Source organism: Dryobates pubescens, chromosome 8, assembly GCF_014839835.1.
Source record: "Dryobates pubescens isolate bDryPub1 chromosome 8, bDryPub1.pri, whole genome shotgun sequence".
In the NCBI taxonomy this organism is placed as follows: Eukaryota; Metazoa; Chordata; class Aves; order Piciformes; family Picidae; genus Dryobates; species Dryobates pubescens.
The window spans coordinates 1,991,728-2,013,873 of NC_071619.1; the positions used below are offsets into that span (position 1 = coordinate 1,991,728).

Below are 22,146 nucleotides of genomic sequence, written 5' to 3' on the forward strand. Positions count from 1 at the left end.
TTCAGGATGATGGGGAAGTGTCAGAAAAGCTTTTAGTCGAGGTCAGCAGGCAGGGAGATGTCTTTTTGCCCCAGTCTCTCCTAGCAAAGGCACTGGAATGCAGGTCACAGGACCGTTTCAGATCATTGTTGTGCCTGTTAGTTCTGGTGTTTAAACAGATTCTTCCCACACCGTGACGTTCCTGGGTGAATGTCAGCAATGCTAGCAGTGAACATGTAGCAGAGGAGAAGCAAGCTTCCAGACCTCAATGTGTGATTTCCATCATTAGACTCCAAGGCTGTTACACATCCTGCATGGTTCTGAAGGGCAGTGCCAGCTGCAGCAGTGACTCCAGCAGTGGATTAGCACCATGTCATGAGGCAGCTTGTGCTATGATTTCACTTACAATCAGCACCTTTCTTCATAGCTGCATTTAGTGCACAAGACCTGTGAGGAGAGGCTGAGGGAGCTGGGGTTGCTTAGCCTGCAGAAGAGGAGGCTCAGGGGAGACCTTCTTGCTCTCTACAACTACCTGAAGGGAGGTTGTAGCCAGGTGGGAGTTGGTCTCTTCTCCCAGGCAACCAGCACCAGAACAAGAGGACACAGTCTCAAGCTGTGCTTGGGATGTGCTGCCCAGGGAGGTGGTGGAGTCATCATCCCTGGAGGTGTTTAAGAAGAGCCTGGATGAGGCACTTGGTGCCATGGTCCCTTTCTGCCTGGCTGCTCTCAGTCACTCTGCCCCAGCCTGTAGCACTGCATGGGGTTGTTGTGGCCAATGTGTAGAACCTGGCACTTAGATGTGTTCAGTCTCCTGCCCTTGGACTCTGCCCATCTGTCCAGCCTGGCAAGGTCCCTCTGCAGAGCTCTCCTACCCTCTAACAGATCAACTCCTGCCCCCAGGTTGCTGTCATCTGCAAACGTACTGATGATGGACTCCATCCCCTCATCCATCCTGGCCCTTGTCCCACCCTGGCCCTTGAAAAGGAACCACTCTCTCCACAAGCTGGCAGCAGGCTTTACACACTTGCATGGAGAGATTGAAAGATCTTTTTTTTCCCCAGGAAAACATTCTCCAATTCCTGAGTTTTATTAACATAGGGAATCAAAGCTATTTTCTATTAGTGCTTGTGAGGTAGAATTCCTGTTCCCCAAACAAGCCTCAGAGAAGTGGTTTCCAGCCTTTTGTTTCATGAAATCCTTTGTTGGAAGAGGCCAGCTCCAGGCTTTCTCACACTCCCTGCTACAGAGGCTGTTTTATCTTTGTTGGACAGTGCTGCAGATAAGAATTCCAGCACACTCACTCCATGCCAAGCTTACACCTCTTAGATTAGGGTGACATTGCTGCAATGTTCTTTTCCTCCTCCTTTCTCTTTTCTGTTAGTGTTATATTGGTTTCAAGAAGAGCTTGCATCTCAATCTTTTGTTGTGGCTTCAATCCATCTGGGCTGGAAATGAAGATGAGATGCAGCTTTGTATACACAAACGTCCTGCAAGGCTGATAAGAGATGATGAGCACAGAATGCAGACTGATACAACAGGGTCATGTATTCAGCTTGCCTGCTGAAGGAGATAGTTCTTCAACAGTCTCTTGAGTAACTGTAAATCATTGGTAAACATTGCCCTCAATGAAGTGGGGACTCTGCTCCTGATGACCCTGACACAAGGAACCAAATACTCAAGGAGATTTTGGACAATGACCTAACTCCTGGGAGCCTTCAGTGACAGTCACCTACTCTGTGTGTCCAGCAAGGGGCAATGGGCAAGGCTGCTGGGACTACCAAATCAAACATTCCCTTGTTTAGGTCTTTGCCAGCTATTATGTAGTGGACATAGATCTTAATGAGCATTTCTTCATTCCTAACCTTCTGAGTGGTGTCAGGAAATCACCAGGGGAGAGGGGCAGTCCCAGGCACTGATACAGGCTGGGCAGGGACTGGCTTGAGAGCAGCCCTGAAGAAAAGGACTTGGGGGTGCTGGTGGATGAGAAGCTCAACAGGAGCCAGCAGTGAGCACTTGCAGCCCAGAGAGGCAACCAGAGCCTGGGCTGCATCAAGAGAAGCAGAGCCAGCAGGGCCAGGGAGGTGATTCTCCCCCTCTGCTCCACTCTGCTGAGACCACACCTGGAGCACTGTGTCCAGTTCTGGAGCCTCTATTACAGGAAGGATCTGGAGGTGCTGGAAGGTGTCCAGAGAAGGGCCACGAGGATGAGCAGAGGGCTGGAGCTGCTCTGCTATGAGGACAGACTGAGGGCGTTGGGGCTGTTCAGTCTGGAGAAGAGAAGGCTCCCAGGAGACCTCATTGTGACCTTCAGAATCTGAAGGGGGCTACAAGAAAGCTGGGGAGGAACTTTTGAGGGTGTCAGGGAGGGATAGGACTGGGGGGAATGGAGCAAAACTAGAAATGGGGAGATTGAGATTGGATGTTAGGTAGAAATTCTTCCCTATGAGGATGGTGAGAGACTGGCACAGGTTGCCCAGGGAGGTGTTTGCAGCCAGGCTGGATGTGGCTGTGAGCAACCTGCTGTAGTGTGAGGTGTCCCTGCCCCTGGCAGGGGGTTTGGAACTGGATGATCCTTGAGGTTCCTTCCAGCCCTGACACTTCTATGATTCTATGCCAGCCAACACTTCTCTTCCCCTTCTCTGAGGTCCTTTCCAGCCTGGCTGATTCTGTGATTCTATGATCAATGAGAATTCTGGAGGACAACTACAAGAGCTCAGCATTTTCTACTGCATGAAAGCAATTCTCCATTAGACAGAGGCTCCTGCAACTTTCCAACCTCTGATGGACACTGAAGGATTTCCCTCTTCAACTGGTAACTCTCAATCTCTAGACTGCCCTTCCCACAACAAACATTTAGGCACACAAGTCCTGATACCTAACTTTTCTTTGAGCACAGCAGGATGATTACTGCAGCATAACACAGTCTGGAAAGCAACTCCAGGCTCTGGAGCTGGTGAGAGCTTATTGGAAGCAAGATCCAGCCTCCAGAGGCTGAAGAAAAATCTCAAATTCAGCTTTAACAAGAAAAGTATGAAGGTGAAGTAACTCCATGCAATACAGCAGGGTGCACACTGCTGTCATGAAGAGCAGGATTTATCTTCTTCCCCCCCCCATTGTGAGTTAATATAAAGTAGCTCTTCCATGCAGGACTGCACTGTATTTGTCCCAGCTGGCCCAGCACTGCTGTAAGCAGGAACACAGCTGAGCAGGTAACAGACATTGACTGAGCATTGTTAGCAATTGCTGGTGGCTATTGTGAGATGATCTCAACATTGCAAGCGACAGAAACCTGTGTCTAATGTTTTCACTCCCGTCCTCCTCCTGCTGCTGATGTGTTCGAGCTTTCCCCTTGCTCTAAGTCACAGAATGACAGAATGTCAGAGGTTGGAAGGGACCTCCAGAGATAGAATCATAGAATTGTTAAGGCTGGAAGGGACCTCAAGGATCAGCCAGTTCCAGCCCCTCTGCCATGGGCAGGGACACCTCACACTGCAGCAGGTTGCTCACAGCCACATCCAGCCTGGCTGCAAACACCTCCAGGCAGGAGGCTTCCACCACCTGTACTGGTGCCTGCTGGTCAGAGCAACCCTGCAGTGTCCACATGTTGTCACAAGAAAACTACACTGCAGTCACATCAGTTGCAATATTTTGGCAATTGTACTCTTGTGAGCAAAAGCTGTGAGAAGGCTTCATTCCACATGGGATGAGCTCAGTGATCCAGGGCAGCTCCTCTGAACTCAGAGTAGAAAAATAAGGTTGGATGTTCTTTTCAAGTTCTGTTTTCACATTCACTAGAAAGAGCCTGCTGTATGCACAGGGCATGAGAGTGAAATCAGACTACATTCCACACACCAAAAGCCACAAATGAATCAGCATAAACACTGCAGCTCTACTCCTAACACATTGCCTGAGATGTGTGCTCACAGAATGGTCTGGGTTGGAAGGGACCTCCAAAGGTCATCTTGTCCAGCCCCCACTCAGCCCAGGGACATTTTGCTGCCTGGGTCACAGCCTCCAGCTTCTTGTGGTTTCAGGCTGTTTCTGCTGCATGCAACTAGATTTTGCTATCCTTTTCTAGTCTAACCATGTTATGAAATATGGCACTCCCAGTATTATGTGAAGTATGGAACCTGACAGATGAAAGGTGTCTGCTGCAGCTTAGCTGGTTAAATGTTTTGACATTTCAACCTTGCAGACTTCCACTGCACATTTTCCTGGACAACCTTCTCTGGTGAAAGGAGGAAGCCTGTTCCATTTTAGTGGCATCAGCACTGCCCAGAATGCTACTCTACAAGGGTCACCCCTAAACCATAGTCCCAAGCAAGCACCACATCCAAACCACCTTTAAACACATCCAGGGTTGGGGACTCCACCACCCCCCTGGGCAGCACATTCCAATCCCTGACCACTCTGGCTGGGAAAAAATGTTTTCAAATGTCCAGTCTAAACCTATCCAGTCACAGCTTGAGGCCATTCCCTCTTGTTCTATCACTAATTACCTGTGAGCAGAGACCAGCACCAGCCTCTCTACAATGTCCTTTCAGGTAGCTGTAGAGAGCCAGGAGGTCTCCCCTCAGCCTCCTCTTTTCCACACTAACCATCCCCAGCTCCTTCAGTTGCTCTTCATCAGATTTATTCTCCAGGCCAGCTTCCTCCACAGCTTCCTTGCCCTCCTCTGCCCTGGCTCCAGCACCTCCACATCTCTCTTGTATTGAGGTGCCCAAAGCTGGACACAACACTCCAGGTATGGCCTCACCAGAGCTGAGTCCCAGGGGACAATCCCCTCCCTGCCCCTGCTGAACACAGCATTTCTAATCCCAGCCAGGATGCCATTGGCTTTCTCAGCCACCTGGGCACACTGCTGGCTCCTATTCAGCTGCTTGTCCATTAGCACCCCCAGGTCCCTTTTTGCCAGACAGCTTTCCAGCCACACATCCCCAGTATGGTAATACTCCACATGGTTTATAAACCAAAACCTGCTGGTAAATGTTATTCTTCTCAAAGAAAGCCCCAACCCAAATAATGATAACACAGATCTGTACAAACCCACAGTCATGTGTTGTTTTATTGGTGCATTACAACATTACATCTCCTTCACATTGAGAAAGCATGAGATTAAAACACATTGACCCACAAAAAATGCCTTCCCTCCACTGACTTTGCACTGGCCAGCACAGTGCCTGCAGATCCCTCTACAAGCTTCATTCCATTGAGTCCTTCATCATTTAAATGACTTTTTTTTAATCAAGGCTTTTACAGTCTCTATTTCACCACTTTGGACTTCACAATTCCCACCAGAACCTGTTATCCTTTACTGCTTTGCAGGGCTCACCAATGGCTCCTGCAGTGTCAGTATTTCTGCTGCACCACACTTCCACCTTCCAAGCTTCTGCACTGGAGGGCTGTAGAAGCTTCCCCCACGCCAAAGAAGAGAGCTTGTTTGTATCAAAAGCCATTATACTAATACTGGGAATGTGTACAAGAGCACAGCTAGGAGGCCCCACTCCTTTGTCAGAATAAGCCAGATCTATACAAAAACATGCAAAATGCTCTCTAGGCATCAGTGTTAAACTTCTCATTTCGATTGAAGATTTCTTTGTTATCTTTTTTCCCCTTTTAACATTTGCATATAACCTGGAAGACGAGGGTGGTTCCTGCTGAAAGAAACAGCTGATGGCTTAGCCCTGTGCACACACCATACCCTGAACTCCAGGGCTTTCACTACTCCTCCCATATGAAGCAAGAGAGAATGATATCCCTGTTACAGAATTCTGTAGGATGCTTTAAAAACTGCAGAAAGATTAAGCCTCCACTACGCTCTGTGGATTTCGAGAGCAAGACCTCAGTTCCACCAGAGGAGGGTCCTGTCAACTTCAGTGCAAATGCAATGCCAGAGTAATTTTGCTCTGCTGCTGCTGGCTTTGGGGACTTGCAGATACCCACCAGCAAATCCACAGTGAAGCTGGGCAGCTGCCTCTGTTCTAGAGCTCAGAATACTGCAGCTGTCAGGAGACAAATCCTACCTATAACTGGCATGGTCAAACCGGAGCCAGTTTTTCATTTAGATTAGGCTTATTACTCCCAAACCCTCTTGGGTTCATGCCTACTACATCCTGTTCCTGTATGTCATTTCCTACTTACAAACATTGCCAAACATCATAGAAGTCTATACACAGGTTGCTTCTGTAGTGCACCACTACTACCCTTCTCTTTAAAGGCATTCTACCTGCCTTGCCTTCTGGAGAAGTTCAAGTGCTGCCCATCAGGAAGTTAGCTCCTCTCAACCACACCTGCAGAGCTTACCTTTGAGAAAAGTAAAGGACAAGCCTTCCACGAAGACACTGAGCTGTCTGAATCACAAAATGCCCACAAGGCCAACACCTACTCCAACAGGAACTCAGGAACTGTCGTGATGGCAGCAGCCTCTTCCAGTCCAGAGCACCACAGCAATGGTCACTGATCAATGCTATCCTGATTGCTTTCACCAACAGCTCCAGCTAAGAAACGCTCAGCTGCCAAGGTGTGGTCTGGACCATCTGCCTGCATTTTCACAGGATAAACCCTCTGGAACCTGACATTCTGCCAGCCCAAGGTACATCATCTCACAGGAACCTGATGCATACTGCATACACAACAAAGCAGGATCCTACCATCAATAAATTCACTAAGGTCATACACTTAGCCATCTCCTCTATACCCACAGTGGTTGTGATTCAGGCGAGTTTCAACTCAGGCAGCAAGCCAACCTTGGCAAACACCATGCTCCATGTTGAGCTGAAAGTGTGGAATGGATCTAGAGGAAGAGTCTGCAGCATTCCCCTGGCTATGTTACAGTGCTGGAGGCCACGGCAAGCACTCATGGTCGGGTGCCCAAAGTCACAAATGACAACTTTTGCATTTCTGGAGGTCACCAACGCTGCAGGAAGTCACTACACAAGAATAAACATGGCACACTGGGATCCACAGCAAACATTTGGGTTTCTTTATTCTCACCAGCTCTGGGATTTCTTTTAGAATTGGCTTTGAAGCCTTCAGCTCGTTGAACGTCCTGGCTGCTCCTTTCCTTCTTTTGTTGCTGTTTGATGGCAATTACTGCAAGAGCTCTCGAAAAAGAACTGCTAATGATGTAACAGCAAGTTTCTAGACCATCCTGTATGTTATTGGAAGCTGAGAATGTTAACAGTGTGGAATTTCCTGAATGCCAGAACCATGCTGGGGAACTACTAATGCCAAGGCTCTTGGAAACGCTTCAGCCGCTCACACCTTTCGGCTGCCTGGTCATTAGTAGCTCAGAATGACCTCCTCACAACTTGACAATCAATACTAAGTTCTACCAGCATGTGGAGATTTCTTTAAAGGTTAGATGGCACCAATAGAAACCTAAGGATGATGCCCTGACTCAGCAAATCATACAAAGGAATGGCTGGCCTGCAACAGATGCTGACTATCTGATGAAAGGTGCTGTGTGTACTCACCACCCATCAAAATCAATGAGTGCTGGAACAACCAGAACTTTCCAGCAGACACTTAGTGCCTCAGGAAATCTGTTTCCAGATCTACCTTCTCCTCAATCACACCTTCTGAAAGCTACTCTCCTAACCACATGGAGCTGTTTTTATTGATGCTCTCCCCCACCCTTCCCTCAGGTAGTCTGTCACTTTGCAGTAGGCTGAGAAGAGATCCTTCAGCACATCAACCCCAACTGAAAACTTAAAAGTATGACAGTGTGATGGCATTAAAAAGAAAGAGATTTAATTCCTCTTTGTAAAAAGGAAACAAAAGGGGAAAAAAACCCCAAAACATACAGTAAGAAAGACTGTGTTAGGAGACCAGTTTGAAGGAAATGTGAGAAAGCTATAAGTTCGTTCAGCCCATTTCTTAAAGTCATACAGGACCTTCAGTTATCCCCTCCAGAGGCAGGCCAGTTGCATTGTCTGCTGTAGGTCTCTCTTCTTTCTTCACAGAGTTCTGATCTAGCAGGCTGACGTAAGATTTGTGGCAAGCTGTGTTAGCCAAGGGAGGGTAGTGCTGTCTGTAGCAAATATAAGCAAAAATGAGGCCGATGACTCCTCCGACGAAAGCATCTGGAGAAGAAAAGCAACAAAAGCAGAAGCAGGTTAGCACAGAACCACAGAACTGTCAGGGTGGGAAGGGACCTCAAGGCTCAGCCAGTTCCAACCCCCCTGCCATGGGCAGGGACACCTCACACTACAGCAGGTTGCTCACAGCCACATCCAGCCTGGCTGCAAACACCTCCAGGGATGAGGCTTCCACCACCTCCCTGGGCAACCTGTGCCAGTCTCTCACCACCCTCATGGGGAAGAACTTCTTCCTAACATCCAATCTCAATCTACCCATTTCTAGTTTTGCTCCATCCCCCCCAGTCCTATCACTCCCTGACACCCTTAAAAGTCCCTTCCCAGCTTTCTTGTAGCCCCCTTCAGATACTGGAAGGCCACAATAAGGTCTCCTTGTAGCCATGGAAAAGTCACTCAGTAGTGACAATGGCAAACAGAAGTCAGTTGGTTGACCTGGAAGAGTTCAACTCAGGAAATGTGAACTCCACATTTTCATAAAGAAGCTGGAGCCAAACACCACAATCACACAGGACAGCATTTTGCTGGGGACATCTCTAACCTTCTGAATACCCACAATGCAGGTGGCTGTTTCATAAGGTGAACGAGGGGAACAGAACAGTCTCCATGGGGCTTTAGACGTTCACCATGTGCCAGCTCCCTGCTGGCCAACATTGCACAGAATCACAGAAACATTCAGGTTGGAAAAGAGCCTCAGGATCACTAAGTCCAACCCAGAGCCCTGCTCTACCAGGGTCACCCCTAAACCATAGCCCCAAGCACCACATCCAAACATCCATTTGTGTGATGTGTCTAAGTAACCCTCATCCAGTTTGCCATGATTTACAGTCCCCACCACCAGGTTTTCTATTTGCAGCTGATTTTTGCTGTTCACAGCTCTCCCACTGACAGCTACAGCTTAAACTACTGCACTGACTGCAGACTGCTCCTCACCTCTGCCCAAGGACCCCCAGGAAAGACGGCACCAGACCCACTCTTGGCTGGTTTGTGTGCTGGAAAGCATTCTCCAGTGCTGACAAGGAGCAGGCAGGATAGAAGATGGAAAATTATCTTCCCTCAGGGAGGGGGCTCTGTAGCTAGAACGATGCATTTCACTTGCAGCTCCTGAAAGGCCCCTGAGGAAGACAGCTGTCAAGAGCTATTTCCAGCAGGAATGAATTCTTCCTACAACCACCTGAAAGGTCAAAAACTATTTATGGCTGCTAACTGATTCAACACCTTCCGAATAGCTTTCTTTGATGCTCTTTACCATCCAGGATTCCTACCAAAGAAAATAAGACAAAATAAAGCCATTCTATGAGCTACTTGCAGTGCTCACACGTGGGCAATTTCAAGTTGTCCACGGGAGCCACAGAGCAGCTGGAGGGGAAGAGGATGCATTCTGTTGTCAGCTTCTGCCTGACTCTTACTGATGTACCTGTCTCATCTTGGGTCTCATTTTCAAGCAATTAGAGCAAAGTTTTACTGAAAACACATGAAAGCCTCAGATCTGAAGACAAACAATAAGGGAAGTGAGGCAAAAGGCACTGGCACTGTGTTTTACCCTGGACCATATCCTCTCTGTTTCCCTCCCTGCGTTTTACTTCCAATTACAAAGAAACCAGAGTGTAATAAACAAGGTGAATCACCGAGTTGAATGACAAAGGGGAAATCAATACAGATTGGTTTTGCCCAGTATCCTTCAACACAGATTAAAAGCCCTAATTTGTCAGTCTATTACCTCGTAGAACAGAGGGCATGTGGTTCAGTTTTCAGTGGGTAATAAGTGCCTTGCAATCATCAGAGCAGGGAGGAGCTGAAGAGCCTTTTTAATAGGAATGGCTAAGGCAAGAAATCCTGGAAAAATTAAGAGTGAGATGGATGAATGTAAGAAATGTGATTACAAGTCATAGCTATCTGTAGGGGAAGAGGGCTCAGCTGAATGGCCTAGCAGATCCCCAGTTCAAGAAGGACAGGGATCTACTGGGGAGAGGCCAACGGAGAGCTACCAGGATGCTGAAGGGACTGCAGCACTGCCTGGTGAGGCTGAGCCCTGGGGCTGCTCAGTCTGGAGGAGAGAAGACTGAGAGGGGAGTTAATAAATGTTTATAGATATCTGAGGGCTGAGTGACAAGAGGGAGGGGACAGGCTCTGCTCACTTGAACCCTGTGTGATAGGACAATGGATATAAACTCCAGCACAGGAGGTTCCACCTCAACATGAGGAGGAACTTCTTCACTATGAGGGTCAGAGAGCCCTGGAACAGGCTGTCCAGAGAAGTTGTGGAGTCTCCTTCTCTGGAGACTTTCCAGCCCTGTCTGGATGTGTTCCTGTGTGAGCTGTGCTGGATTCTCTGGTCCTGCTCTGGCAGGGGTTTGGACTCAATGATCTCCGGAGGTTCCTTCCAACCCTTAACATCCTGTGGTCCCTTCTAATCCTGTGCTCTCTTCCTACACACAAAAGGATGCAACAAATCTATCACCAACAAATATAACAGAGGCTCCAGGAACATTTCAGAAGGTGATTGTGTGCACACAGTTTCTGCAAGCAGACAGAAGCTCCTCCTACCCAGACTGGAAGCCGACTGATATCGTACCAGTCAGACTGTCTCTATCAAACTGTCATGGTACAAAAAGTACCAAGGGACAGAATTTCCCCTATAAAACACTATTACAGCATCAATCAACTAGTAAAAAATGTAGTTACTGTGACAAGATTCATTGCTGTGAACCTGTGTTTGTTGCAATTCTCAGCTCATTAACTGGGGCTGATTGAATACCACTCCAGCTGCTTTTTGTTCTGCTTCACAATGAGGTTAACTATTTTTAATTGTGGAGAAACATCAGGTTTCTGCCTGTCCTCTCCAAGCATTTCAAGATTTGCTGCCATCTTGCCTGGATCATAGCAGTGTCAGGGTTGGAAGGGACCTCAAGGATCAGCCAGTTCCAACCCCGCTGCTGCGGGCAGGGACACCTCACACTACAGCAGGTTGCCCAGAGCCTGGCCTTAAAAATTGCCAGGGATGGGGCTCCCACCCCGCCCTGAGCAACCTGTTCCAGTGTCTCACCACCCTCATGGTGGAGAATTTCTTTCAAAACACTTCTACACCAATTATGCAAGCCTGTCCTGCAGGTTGGGCACCACAGGAATGCAAAGTCACTGAATGATTTTATGCTGATGACTCCTAGGCTTACTGACCTTGACTGGGGGTAATGAGCAAGCACAGGCAGCTATTCTGACTCCTGGGTTTGAAGAGAACTCTGTTTTGTTTGAGCTTATGGGAGCCACAGATTCCTTTTGTTTTTATTTTTTCTCTTTTCCTTTGCCCATAAAGTCCAAGTCCAAGTGCTGGGTGCTGCACTTTGGCCACCACAACCCCATGCAGTGCCACAGGCTGGGCTCAGAGTGGCTGGAGAGCAGCCAGGCAGAAAGGGACCTGGAGGTACTGGTTGATAGTAGGCTGAACATGAGCCAGCAGTGTGGCCAGGTGGCCAAGAAGGCCAATGGCATCCTGGGCTGGATCAGGAACAGTGTGGCCAGCAGGAGCAGGGAAGTCATTCTGCCCTGTGCTCAGCACTGGTCAGGCCACACCTTGAGTCCTGTGTCCAGTTCTGGGTCCCTCAGGTTAGGAAAGATGTTGAGATGCTGGAAGGTGTCCAGAGAAGGGCAACAAAGCTGGGGAGGGGTCTGGAGCACAGCCCTGGGAGGAGAGGCTGAGGGAGCTGGGGTTGCTTAGCCTGGAGAAGAGGAGGCTCAGGGGAGACCTTATTGCTCTCTACAACTACCTGTAGGGAGGTTGTAGCCAGGTCTCTTCTCCCAGGCAAGCAGCACCAGAACAAGAGGACACAGCCTCAAGCCGAACCAAGGGAAGTTTAGGCTGGAGGTGAGGAGAAAGTTCTTCCCAGCAAGAGAGATTGGCCATTGGGATGAGCTGCCCAGGGAGGTGGTGGAGTCCCTGTCCCTGGAGGTGTTCAAAAAAGGCTTGGATGTGGCACTGGGAGCCATGGTTTAGTTGTCAGGAGGTGTTAGGTATTAGGTCATAGGTTGGACTTGCTGATCTCTGAGGTCTTTTTCATCCTGGTTGATTCTGTGATTCTAAAGGAAAATAAAACTTCTTTCAGTCTCAACATTTATCTTAACTATTTTTTGGTATTAAATTTCCCCTCAGCTGAAGAGTAGATGAATGTATTCAGCACTCAAAGCCTACAGAGAGATCCAGAGACTCGGAATCAGTCAATACATCCAGGATTCATAACAAAATATCCTAATGTTCACCAGTACCAACACTAAGAACTTGAATACTACATTCTCCAGCCAAACAGAGGGGAGCTCCTGTTAATATTCTGAGCCCACCAAATGGCTTTTTAATGTAGGGAGCCCACACTCCATCTTTCACCTACAGTATGCTAAGTCTTGGACTTCTTATTGATGGTCCTTGTTCACTGCATAGTCGAGACTCTACCATAAAGTCACCACAATTAATTGGACACATTTAGCTGACTCTGCTGAGCACAGATCAGGAGGCCTGAACTTATGTGCTGTGTGTGAGAGAGTGAACCAGCCTCTGCCTTGAGTTCTTCCAGGTAAGAGCATATGTCAGCTGCAGGGCAATGTCTGCCAGAACTCTTCTTAGGGAGTGCTGAGTTCCCAGCTCCAGCTCTTTAAACTTCAAAGGCAAAAATATGAGCAGCTGTAATGGACACAGTTACAACCCCTTGGGTGCATTTTATTTCTGTCATAAAGCACACCATAATAATATGCCTCAGAGCATATATTTCAGCACACACAGAGTTCTTACTCCTGCAAGAGATGGTGGAAGCTGTAAACATGCACTCAAAACTTGAGAGTAAACCTATACACTGCCATCCACACCCTTCCCTCTCACTTGACCAGAGCTCAAACCAGCCAAGTGCCACACATGGAGCCTGTCCAGCCTGGTGAGGCACACACCTCACCTTAGCAGCTGTGTGCTCCTGGCTGTCTCTGACTCCCAGAGTCAGTGAACAAAGAAGAGTAATGAGCCCTAAAATGAGACAAGGCACCTGCAGGAGACCAGGAGTCTCCTTGAAGAACCTGCCAAGGCTAAGGAGCTGTGGGAGAACAGGATGCTGCAGGAACAGATGAAAACAGGGAAATAAAAAGCATAGCTGAGTCTTGCTCTGGGATGCTGACTGCTGTGGGAGGTGAAGTGCTCAGTGGGACAGAGAGATGCTGTACTCCACTGAAATGACACACAGGAACCAACAGAATGACAGGTAACAGGAAGGCAAAATAATTCTCATTAAATAGGACCTGGCTCTGGAAAAAGTGGAATTGACACCTTGGGAGCAATTACAGCCCTGGCCAAAAAACCTGAGAAAACATCAAACTTGGCAGCAAGGGTTCGAGTGTGGGCAGAATCTGTTCCAACCTGTGCTATCACAGAATGGCTTAAGAGACCTTAGAGATCATCAAATCCAACCTCCCTCATGGGCAGGGACACCTCTCAACTAGCCCAGCTTACTCAAGGCCCCATCCAAACTGGCCTTGAACATCTCCAGGGAGGGGGCATCTACAATGTAGCTTGGTAGGCAATCTTTCTGCATCTCTCAAGGAGGGGCTAAGCCTAATATACTTTGATCTGAAGGAAAAGGTCATGGGTTGGCCTTGATGATCTCAAAGGTCTTTTCCAGCCCGGCCTTTCCTAATTCTACTCTATTCCTGTTCTAATTCTACTCTATTCTGTTCTAAAACCAGGGTATTACATCATGTGCAGCCAGTGACCTAAATGTAGACAAGTAAGTGCAACTCTCAGTGCCTAGCCACAGAAAGAAGGTTCAGCCTAGGCTGATGTGCACCCATACAGCAATCACTCATGCACCCAACAAGTACCTGGAAAGAGCAGGAGGTAAGGACTAAAGAAGGTTCAGCCTAGGCTGATGTGCACCCATACAGCAATCACTCATGCACCCAACAAGTACCTGGAAAGAGCAGGAGGTAAGGACTAAAGAAGGTTCAGCCTAGGCTGATGTGCACCCATACAGCAATCACTCATGCACCCAACAAGTACCTGGAAAGAGCAGGAGGTGAGGACTAAGCCACATGAAGAGCTACTCCGATGGGCCAGATCCAAGCTACAGCTGGATCCATCCATGATGACTGTGGCACTGATAGCTATTTGTAAAAAAATGATGCTATGAAACCCCCTCTAACTCAGAGTTGTAGATAAATCTGGTGCTGTGCATTGTGTATACAAAAGCAGTGGACAGTAAAGGGCCCCTGCAGTGTCGCCAGGTAATGAAACCCTCAGCATCGATCCAGGAGCAAGGAAAGCCTCTAGCCCACTCTCCTCTTCTAACTCATGGGATTGAAAGAAAAACCAAACAAAAATCAAAACAGAGCAAAGGCATCTCGTTGGCTCACCTTGCCAGTGGTGTTTGTAATCACACATCCGTGAGAGGGCAATCATCATGGCACAGTAGAGTGGGAGAATTGCTGCACAGAGCCTCCAGCTCTTCCCCCGGCCGTTCTCTGTGAAGCAGTGCAACTTTCCAGCTAAGTAGAAGGTGGTAAAGCCAAGGCCTGAAAATGCAACTGAGAAAGAAAAGCACATAACTACAGTATTTTGTCATTAACACTGCACAACACTGTCACTTAAGAGTCTCTGAGACCTGACAGCAGGATCTTTCTACAGCAGACAAGTCCTGGACCTTCCAGGGTGTTATTAGATGCAAAGGTAAGTTGAGAAGATTCACCTCCTCTACAGAAAGCTGAGAGAGTTTCATTTCTTTTGAATGATGACTCCTAAGTAAGCATCAAAATGATGGCACTTTAACTTGGTGCTCTCATAGAATCAACCAAGACCTCAGAGATCATCAAGTCCAACCTATTACCTAATACCTAACACCTCCTAACAACAAAACCATGGCTCCAAGTGCCACATCCAAGCCTTTTCTGAACACCTCCCTGGGCAGCACATTCCAGTGGCCAATCTCTCTTTCTGGGAAGAACTTTTTCCTCACCTCCAGCCTAAACCTCCCCTGGCATAGCTTGGGACTGTGTCCTCTTGTTCTGGTGCTGGTTGCCAGGGAGAAGAGACCAACCCCCAGCTGGCTACAACCTCCCTTCAGGGAGTTGTAGAGAGCAATGGTGAAGTCTCCATCAGTGCTGGGGCAAACAAGCAGCTTTCAACCTAAGCTCCTCCTACAACTTTTTTAATGCCCTTCTCCTTATGTTCCCAAACTCTAGATGCAATGAGGTTATTACTTCATGTCCTGCTGATAAATCCATTGGATGGTCAATTTTAGCTGAGAGCACAATGGGGTGGTTTCAGAAGTGTCTACTAGACAGCTGCTGCAAGGCAATTACTGAAGCTTTGCATTTCATCTTCATAAACACACAGAGGAATCCCTTCTTCAGGCTGGCTGTGGTGGAGCAAGGCAAAATGCTGATCAGTCATTAAGCCACTCTGCCAAATGCATTGTTTCCTAGAAGCACTTTCAACCAGTGCTGATTCCACACTCGTTGGAAGGCAGCAGGAGACAACCTTTAACATAAAACCACCAGTCCTGAATGAATCTAAGACTCCTTGCAGACCAGGTTACCTTCTTCCACACAGTCCTCTGAGAGTCACATAAAGCTGCTTTGCCTTTCAGCCCATCTATTGACAAGAAGAAATCATTTCTTCTGACATTTCTGTGTCATGTTGTTCTTGAAATGAATGTTATTTTCCCTAAGAGTAGCATGGCTTGCACAAAACCAAGCTGGGAGATGCACAGTCAGAGCACCACAGGAGAAAATGAATCTATGGTGCTGACAATATATCTCAGAAAACCAGAATATCCCCTCTGCCTGCTCAAACAGAATACAGAATTAACCAGGATGGAAAAGACCTCAGAGATCAGCAAGTCCAACCTATCACCCAACACCATCTAATCAATTAAACCATGGCACCAAGTGCCTCAGCCAGGCTCTTTTAAAACACTTCCAGGGATAGGGACTCCACCACCTCCCTGGGCAGCACATCCCAATGGCCAATCTCTCTTGCTGGGAAGAACTTCTTCCTAACACCCAGCCTAAACCTCCCCTGGCACAGCTTGAGACTGTGTCCTCTTGTTCTGGTGCTGGTTGCCTGGGAGAAGAGACCAACCCCCACCTGGCTATAACCTCCCTTCGGGGAGTTGTAGACAGCAAGAAGGTCTCCCCTGAGCCTCCTCTTCTGCAGGCTAAGCAACCCCAGCTCCCTCAGCCTCTCCTCACAGGGCTGTGCTCCAAACCCTTCCCCAGCCTCTTTGCCCTTCTCTGGACACATTCAATTGTCTCAATGTCCTAAAATTGAGGAGCCCAGAACTGGACACAGACATGTGATGTGTGTGTGCACAGTAATAAGCCAAGGAACAACAGGTACAAGCTGGAACATAGAAGATTTCACCTTGACATGAGGGGAAACTTCATTACAGTGAGGGTGACAGAGCCCAGGAGCAGGCTACCCAGAGAGGTTGTGGAGTCTCCTTCTCTGGACACTTTCAAATCCACCTGGATGCATTCCTGTGTGAACTACCCTGAGTGATGCTGCTCTGGCAGGGGGGTTGGACTGGATGATCTCTGGAGGTCCCTTCCAACCTTTAATGATCTGTGATTAAAAACGTGATTGCTTTTGTGGGTGTTTTCTGGCAATCACAACTACCCCCTGAGAATCTTGCAGCCTCTCAAGTTTTGCTCTGCTAAGCCCACAGTCTACATCTTCTTTACACTAAGCAGTTTCAGAGCTGGAGGAACAAAAGAAAGAAAACCCTCAACTTATTTTAAGTGGCAACAAATTGTGAAACTGCAAACCAGGCATTTGGGTGACAATCAGAGAAAATGATCCATCTCTTTGTTTGGAACACTCTCCACTTGCAGTGATTGCTGTGTACTTCCCCAATGCAAACACAAACTATTCATCACTGGAATTGCACAGCAGCCTACTGCAATTTTAGGGAGGGCTACTGGCTCTTGTTTTCAGTTTCACACTGTTCAAAGACTGAAATATTTATCTTTCCTGAAGGAAAAAGTATGACACCAAATGGCTGCATAAATTTTAATGCCCAAATTCAACTCCAAGAGGATTTTACACAAGTGCAATTCCCAGGGAACCTTTTTGAGCTCATTATCAAAGGCAAAAAGAATTTATTTTTTTCTTCAAGTGGGCAGTCAGAGAATAGAATAGAACCACAGAATCAACCAGGTTGGAAAGGACCTCAGAGATCAGCAAGTCCAACCTAGCACCCAACACCTCCTGACAACTAAACCATGGCTCCAAGTGCCACATCTAAGCCTTTTCTGATCACCTCCAGGGATGGTGACTCCACCACCTCCCTGGGCAGCACATCCCAATGGCCAATCTCTGTTGCTGGGAAGAACTTCTTCCTAACATCCAGCCTAAACCTCCCCTGGCACAGCTTCAGATTGTGTCCTCTTGTTCTGTACCAGACTAAAACACACCTTTCTCTCCAAGGTATGTTCTTCCCTCTTGCTGCTGAGATCTCCGTTACTCACAGTTATATTTGGTGTAATTAGGTTCAGCTAACAGGCTTGGATCAGATCCAAACCTAGGACTGAATGATGTCAGGATGCAATGGGTCCTTGAACACACTCATGATGGTGCTGCCCTCTTGCAGCCCCCGGCGAGTGCAGGTGTTGGCTGCATTTTCCTTGCTAGATCAGAAGTGCATTTCTTTCCAAAGTCCTGACACTACACCTCCAGTGTCCTGAGAAAAACCTTTTAGAAACTGAGGTAAGAGTTGCCAGGTTAACTCAGGAACAGCTCAGTACCAATTAAACAGCTACTAGCCTGCTAATTAGCAAAAACTAGAGAATCAATCTGCTTTCCTGCTAGCCCTTAGCATAAATACAGTGTCTAGCCACAAGGTTTAGATCATCAGCTCCCTAATACAAATTACTGTCACTGTGGGATTCATGAGGCATTTAACCACAAATAATCTGTGTCAAGAGCAATTTTTTCCTTTCCAGTTTAATAGTGGAATATACCAAGTGCCACAGATTGCATCAGGGTATCTTCTTGCTTCCTGCATGCTTCATCAGTAGCATCCTTCACAACACATCACATCCTGCTCACCTATTTGCCCTTCCATTCACCATGCCAAGTACTTGTATCAGTCTTTCAGGGATGTGCATTTGATTGAACATTTGCTTGAAGCATGTTAGCACAAGCATACAGATGACATGTGAAACACAGGCAAAAGTCACATTGAAGAACACTGACAGGCAGAAACATTGACACTAGAGGATTGGAATGCTTCTGTCAAACACTTGACACAGCATGGTAGGCAGTGTCAAAGGCTTCCACAGAACCACAGAATGTTAGGGGTTGGAAGGGACCTCAAAAGGTCATCTAGTTTGCTGTCTCTCAGTGTGGACATAGGCATGGGTACACTGCTGTGAAACCAGCTGTGACAGCAAAATTAGTCCAGACACGAAAGACCAAGCTAAATTCAGGCTGGATATTAGGAAGAAGCTCTTCACAGAGAGAGAGATTGGCCATTGGAATGGGCTGCCCAGGGAGGTGGTGGAGTCACTGTCCTTGGACATCTTCAAGAAAAGCCTGGCTGAGGCACTTAGTGCCATGGTCTAGTTGATTGGATAGGGCTGGGTGATAGGTGGGACTGGATGATCTTGGAGGTCTCTTCCAACCTGGTTGATTCTATGATTTTGATGGATTACCCCAGTGTTACTACTGCCTGAAAACAATCCCCAGAAATACTTGAATACTACATCAAGAAAAAAAGCAAGAGAAATCCCAAGACTGTGCACAGTCAGAGCAGGAAGAGTTACACAGAAGATCTCTGCTTCTCTTTTCTAGCTATAAGAGCCAGGAACAGGAGAATGTTATTTATTCCTGCTACACAGCAAGTGCAAAGCAATGAAGCCTGACCTATCCACCATTTGCAAGAGGAACTTGCCATTGCAGGCTTTATCTAAAGAAAAAGAGGTCGTGGGGAAAAAAAGAAGCAAGCAATCTGAAGCCTTCTTCAGCTGCGAGTAAAACAGCAAAATGAACCAGGACACCAAGAGGGACGTGGCTGCACAGCTGCCTTGTACCATTACTGAAGTCAGTGCTGAGCTCCAAACTTGCAAATAACCTGTAGTAAAGTTTCTATCTTCATTTCCAATTCAATCCAGATCCTCTGAAGACAACCAAACCAAAGCTGCTGTCCATTCTGGAGTACAGAGTAGAACTGGGATTAATCTCTTTGGTCATGCAGAGAAAAGCAGGAAATATATTACCATTCAAAAAAATAAAGGAAAACAGAAGCTATTGTGTTAACTCCTGAAGTGGAAGAAATTAGGAAGCAATTCCTCCCAGCAAGAGAGATTGGCCATTGGGATGTGCTGCCCAGGGAGGTGGTGGAGTCACCATCCCTGAAGGTGTTTAGGAAGAGCCTGGCTGAGGCACTTGGTGCCATGGTTTAGTTGATCAGATGGTGTTGGGTGATAGGCTGGACTCCATGATCTCGGAGGTCTTTTCCAACCTGGTTAATTCTGTACTCTGTAAAATGCAATGTTTGCTTTGTAGGATAGATACCAGTCAGGAAAAACCAGGAAGTCTTTGGAGGTCTGCTTGAGACACATCCACAATTCAAAGCTCAAACAGACAAGCAAGAGTTGATTTATTATGGGAGCTGGGAAACTGTAAACGTTAAAGAGTCCATCTCACAAGCCCCTCATGAATTCAAACAGGCTCTGCTGTGGTGTACTGAGGGCTAAATATGTCAGAGAAGAGATAAAAGCAATAAACATAACCATTCCTGAGTATCCTTACAGTTTGAATTAAGAAGCCAATAAACCCCACAGGAGATTTCCCCACCCACCCACCCCTTGCATAGCTAAGAAGCCTAATCCTTATATCCCTGAATTCTTCTTTAGGAGGATGACAAATTTCAGGACACTTCCATACAGCTGTTAATTAAGAGATTTATCTTGAAGCTAGGGGAGTGTCAGCAATTACTGCCAGGAACCTGTGTTTTGTAGCTCATCTGTTGCTTAAAACGCTCGCTTTCGACTGAAGGAAATATGATTATCCTCCATGCAATTGCCAGCTAAAGATAATTAACAGTTCAAATGTAGATACCCAACTGTAATTACAGGCACTGCAGCAATGTTTCATATAAATTATCACAGGCCAGCAAACTATTCCAGGGAAATTCTATCGCTTCTTCTCCCCTCCCAGCACACACAAATGGTTCTCATTTTCCCAACAAACGAATGGCCTTTACAATGCAAAAAGTCTTTGCAGTTTTACAACTGACCAACTTCAATTATCCAGTGGAGAAGGGGAGGAGGAGCTAGCTGTCCTTTCACTCTGAAGACACCATCATTTCCAGTTCCTTCCTTTCTTTCCAGTGACACAGCAAGACACACCACCAACACTATAGCCATTTGATTAGTGCTTCATCAAGCAACTCCGGCACAAGCATGAACTGCATAATCAGATTGCAGATCATCTGGGAAGGCAACTCCTTGGGGGTATCACAACAGCAATGCAGTATTCAGGCACAAATCACACTGAGTGGGACAGTTAATTGTGGAGATAAAGAGAAGATAAAATCCTAACCAATCAACCAGTCCATAGCTAAGGTGCTATTTCTTTTAAGAGCTGCCATGGTACTCCTTACCTGTCTAAGACGACAGCTCACACCAAGGACACTGCTAGTCCAACTATCAGAGACTTTTTCAGTGGTTTAGAGAAGGAGATAATTCTTTTTGGAAGAGTTTTCTCCCTCCTTCCCCAGAAACCAAGGAGTGGACTGGGGCAGAACACTAATTTAGGAGAAATGTTGAGAATGCTTCTGCACAAATAAGCAGTTTAGCCAGGATGAATGAGATGCATCCAAAAAAACCATACAGAGACCAGTATGTGAATCAGTTATTGAGACTGTAACTGCTAGAGGCATTTGCAAGATACGCCATACAAGATTTTCTTGGTGACAGAACCAAGGCCAGACCTGCTCCTCGTATTTTACTCTGATCCATTACCTACCCTGCTGCAAGAGCATTCCCTGGATACAGGGATACCCTTTATACAATCAGATGCTATCCTCCTTGCCCTACTGAAAACATCAGAAAGTGATGCATTATTCTATTGCTTGATAGCATAAATAACTTTCAGCCCTCCCCATTAGAAATTTTTGTCTTTACAAGAACTAGTAGTTCCATTTTTAATAGGCAGCATCTCATTTGTGTTCATCCCCACAAGCTGAATGAAGGAAGGAAGAAAGCCAGAGTGGGACAGAATAGAATGGAATAGAAGGGACTGGATCAGAATAGACTGGGATAGAGTGGACTGGATCAGAATAGAAGGGACTGGATCAGAATAGAATGGGATAGAGTGGACTGGATCAGAATAGAATGGGATAGAATAATTTTTGGTTGGAAGGGATATGACAATTATCATCTAGTCCAAGTGCCTGACCACTTCAGGATTGGCCAAAACTTAAAGTATGTTAAGGGCATTATCCAAATGCCTTTCAAATTCTGACAGCCTTGGGGCATTGATCACCTCTCTAAGAGAATTGTCCCAGTGTTTGACCACCCTCTCAGTAAAAATATGCTTCTTAATGTCCAGCCTAAACCACCCCTGGCTTGACTCTGAACCATTCCCAATCCTCCTGTCACTGGATACCAGGGAGAAGAGATCAGCAAAGAAGAGAGGCTAAAGCAATGCAGGACAAAATAGCTAATCATGATAGAGAAACTCTTGCATCACTGAGCACTCCTCTCCAATTCAAATGATATTTAGTCCCAAGTGTCTGTGGAAATGCTGTGATATCAAAACCAATCAGTCAACCATTCCCATCTCTATTTTCTGATTAATTACCTCAGGAAAATAATCAAAAGGGTTTTTTTTCCATCCTCCCATCTTCCCTGCAAATGATGCAATTACCCACTGGCAGCTTCACCCACGAGTCCAACTTACAGCCCCTTCCAGAATGGTCTGAAACTTCTCTGGAAGGTGTCCAGAGAAGGGCCATGAGGATGAGCAGAGGGCTGGAGCCCCTCTCCTATGAGGACAGGCTGAGAGTTGGGGTTGTTCAGTTCAGAGAAGAGAAGGCTC

The 22,146-nt window shown here is 46.9% G+C and overlaps 1 protein-coding gene across 1 annotated transcript in view; it reads right to left on the reverse strand.

Annotated features, from left to right (window-relative positions):
- Positions 1 to 7,092: 7,092 nt before the first annotated feature.
- PLPP4 (phospholipid phosphatase 4) overlaps positions 7,093 to 22,146 on the reverse strand; it is a 54,917-nt gene continuing 39,863 nt past the window's right edge. The window contains exons 6-7 of the mRNA XM_054163799.1: positions 14,457 to 14,627; positions 7,093 to 8,063 (exon numbers count right to left, since the gene is read on the reverse strand). Of these exons, the coding sequence (XP_054019774.1) occupies positions 7,864 to 8,063; positions 14,457 to 14,627 (371 nt within the window). The 3' untranslated portion in view covers positions 7,093 to 7,863. The remainder of the gene's footprint in view (positions 8,064 to 14,456; positions 14,628 to 22,146) is intronic.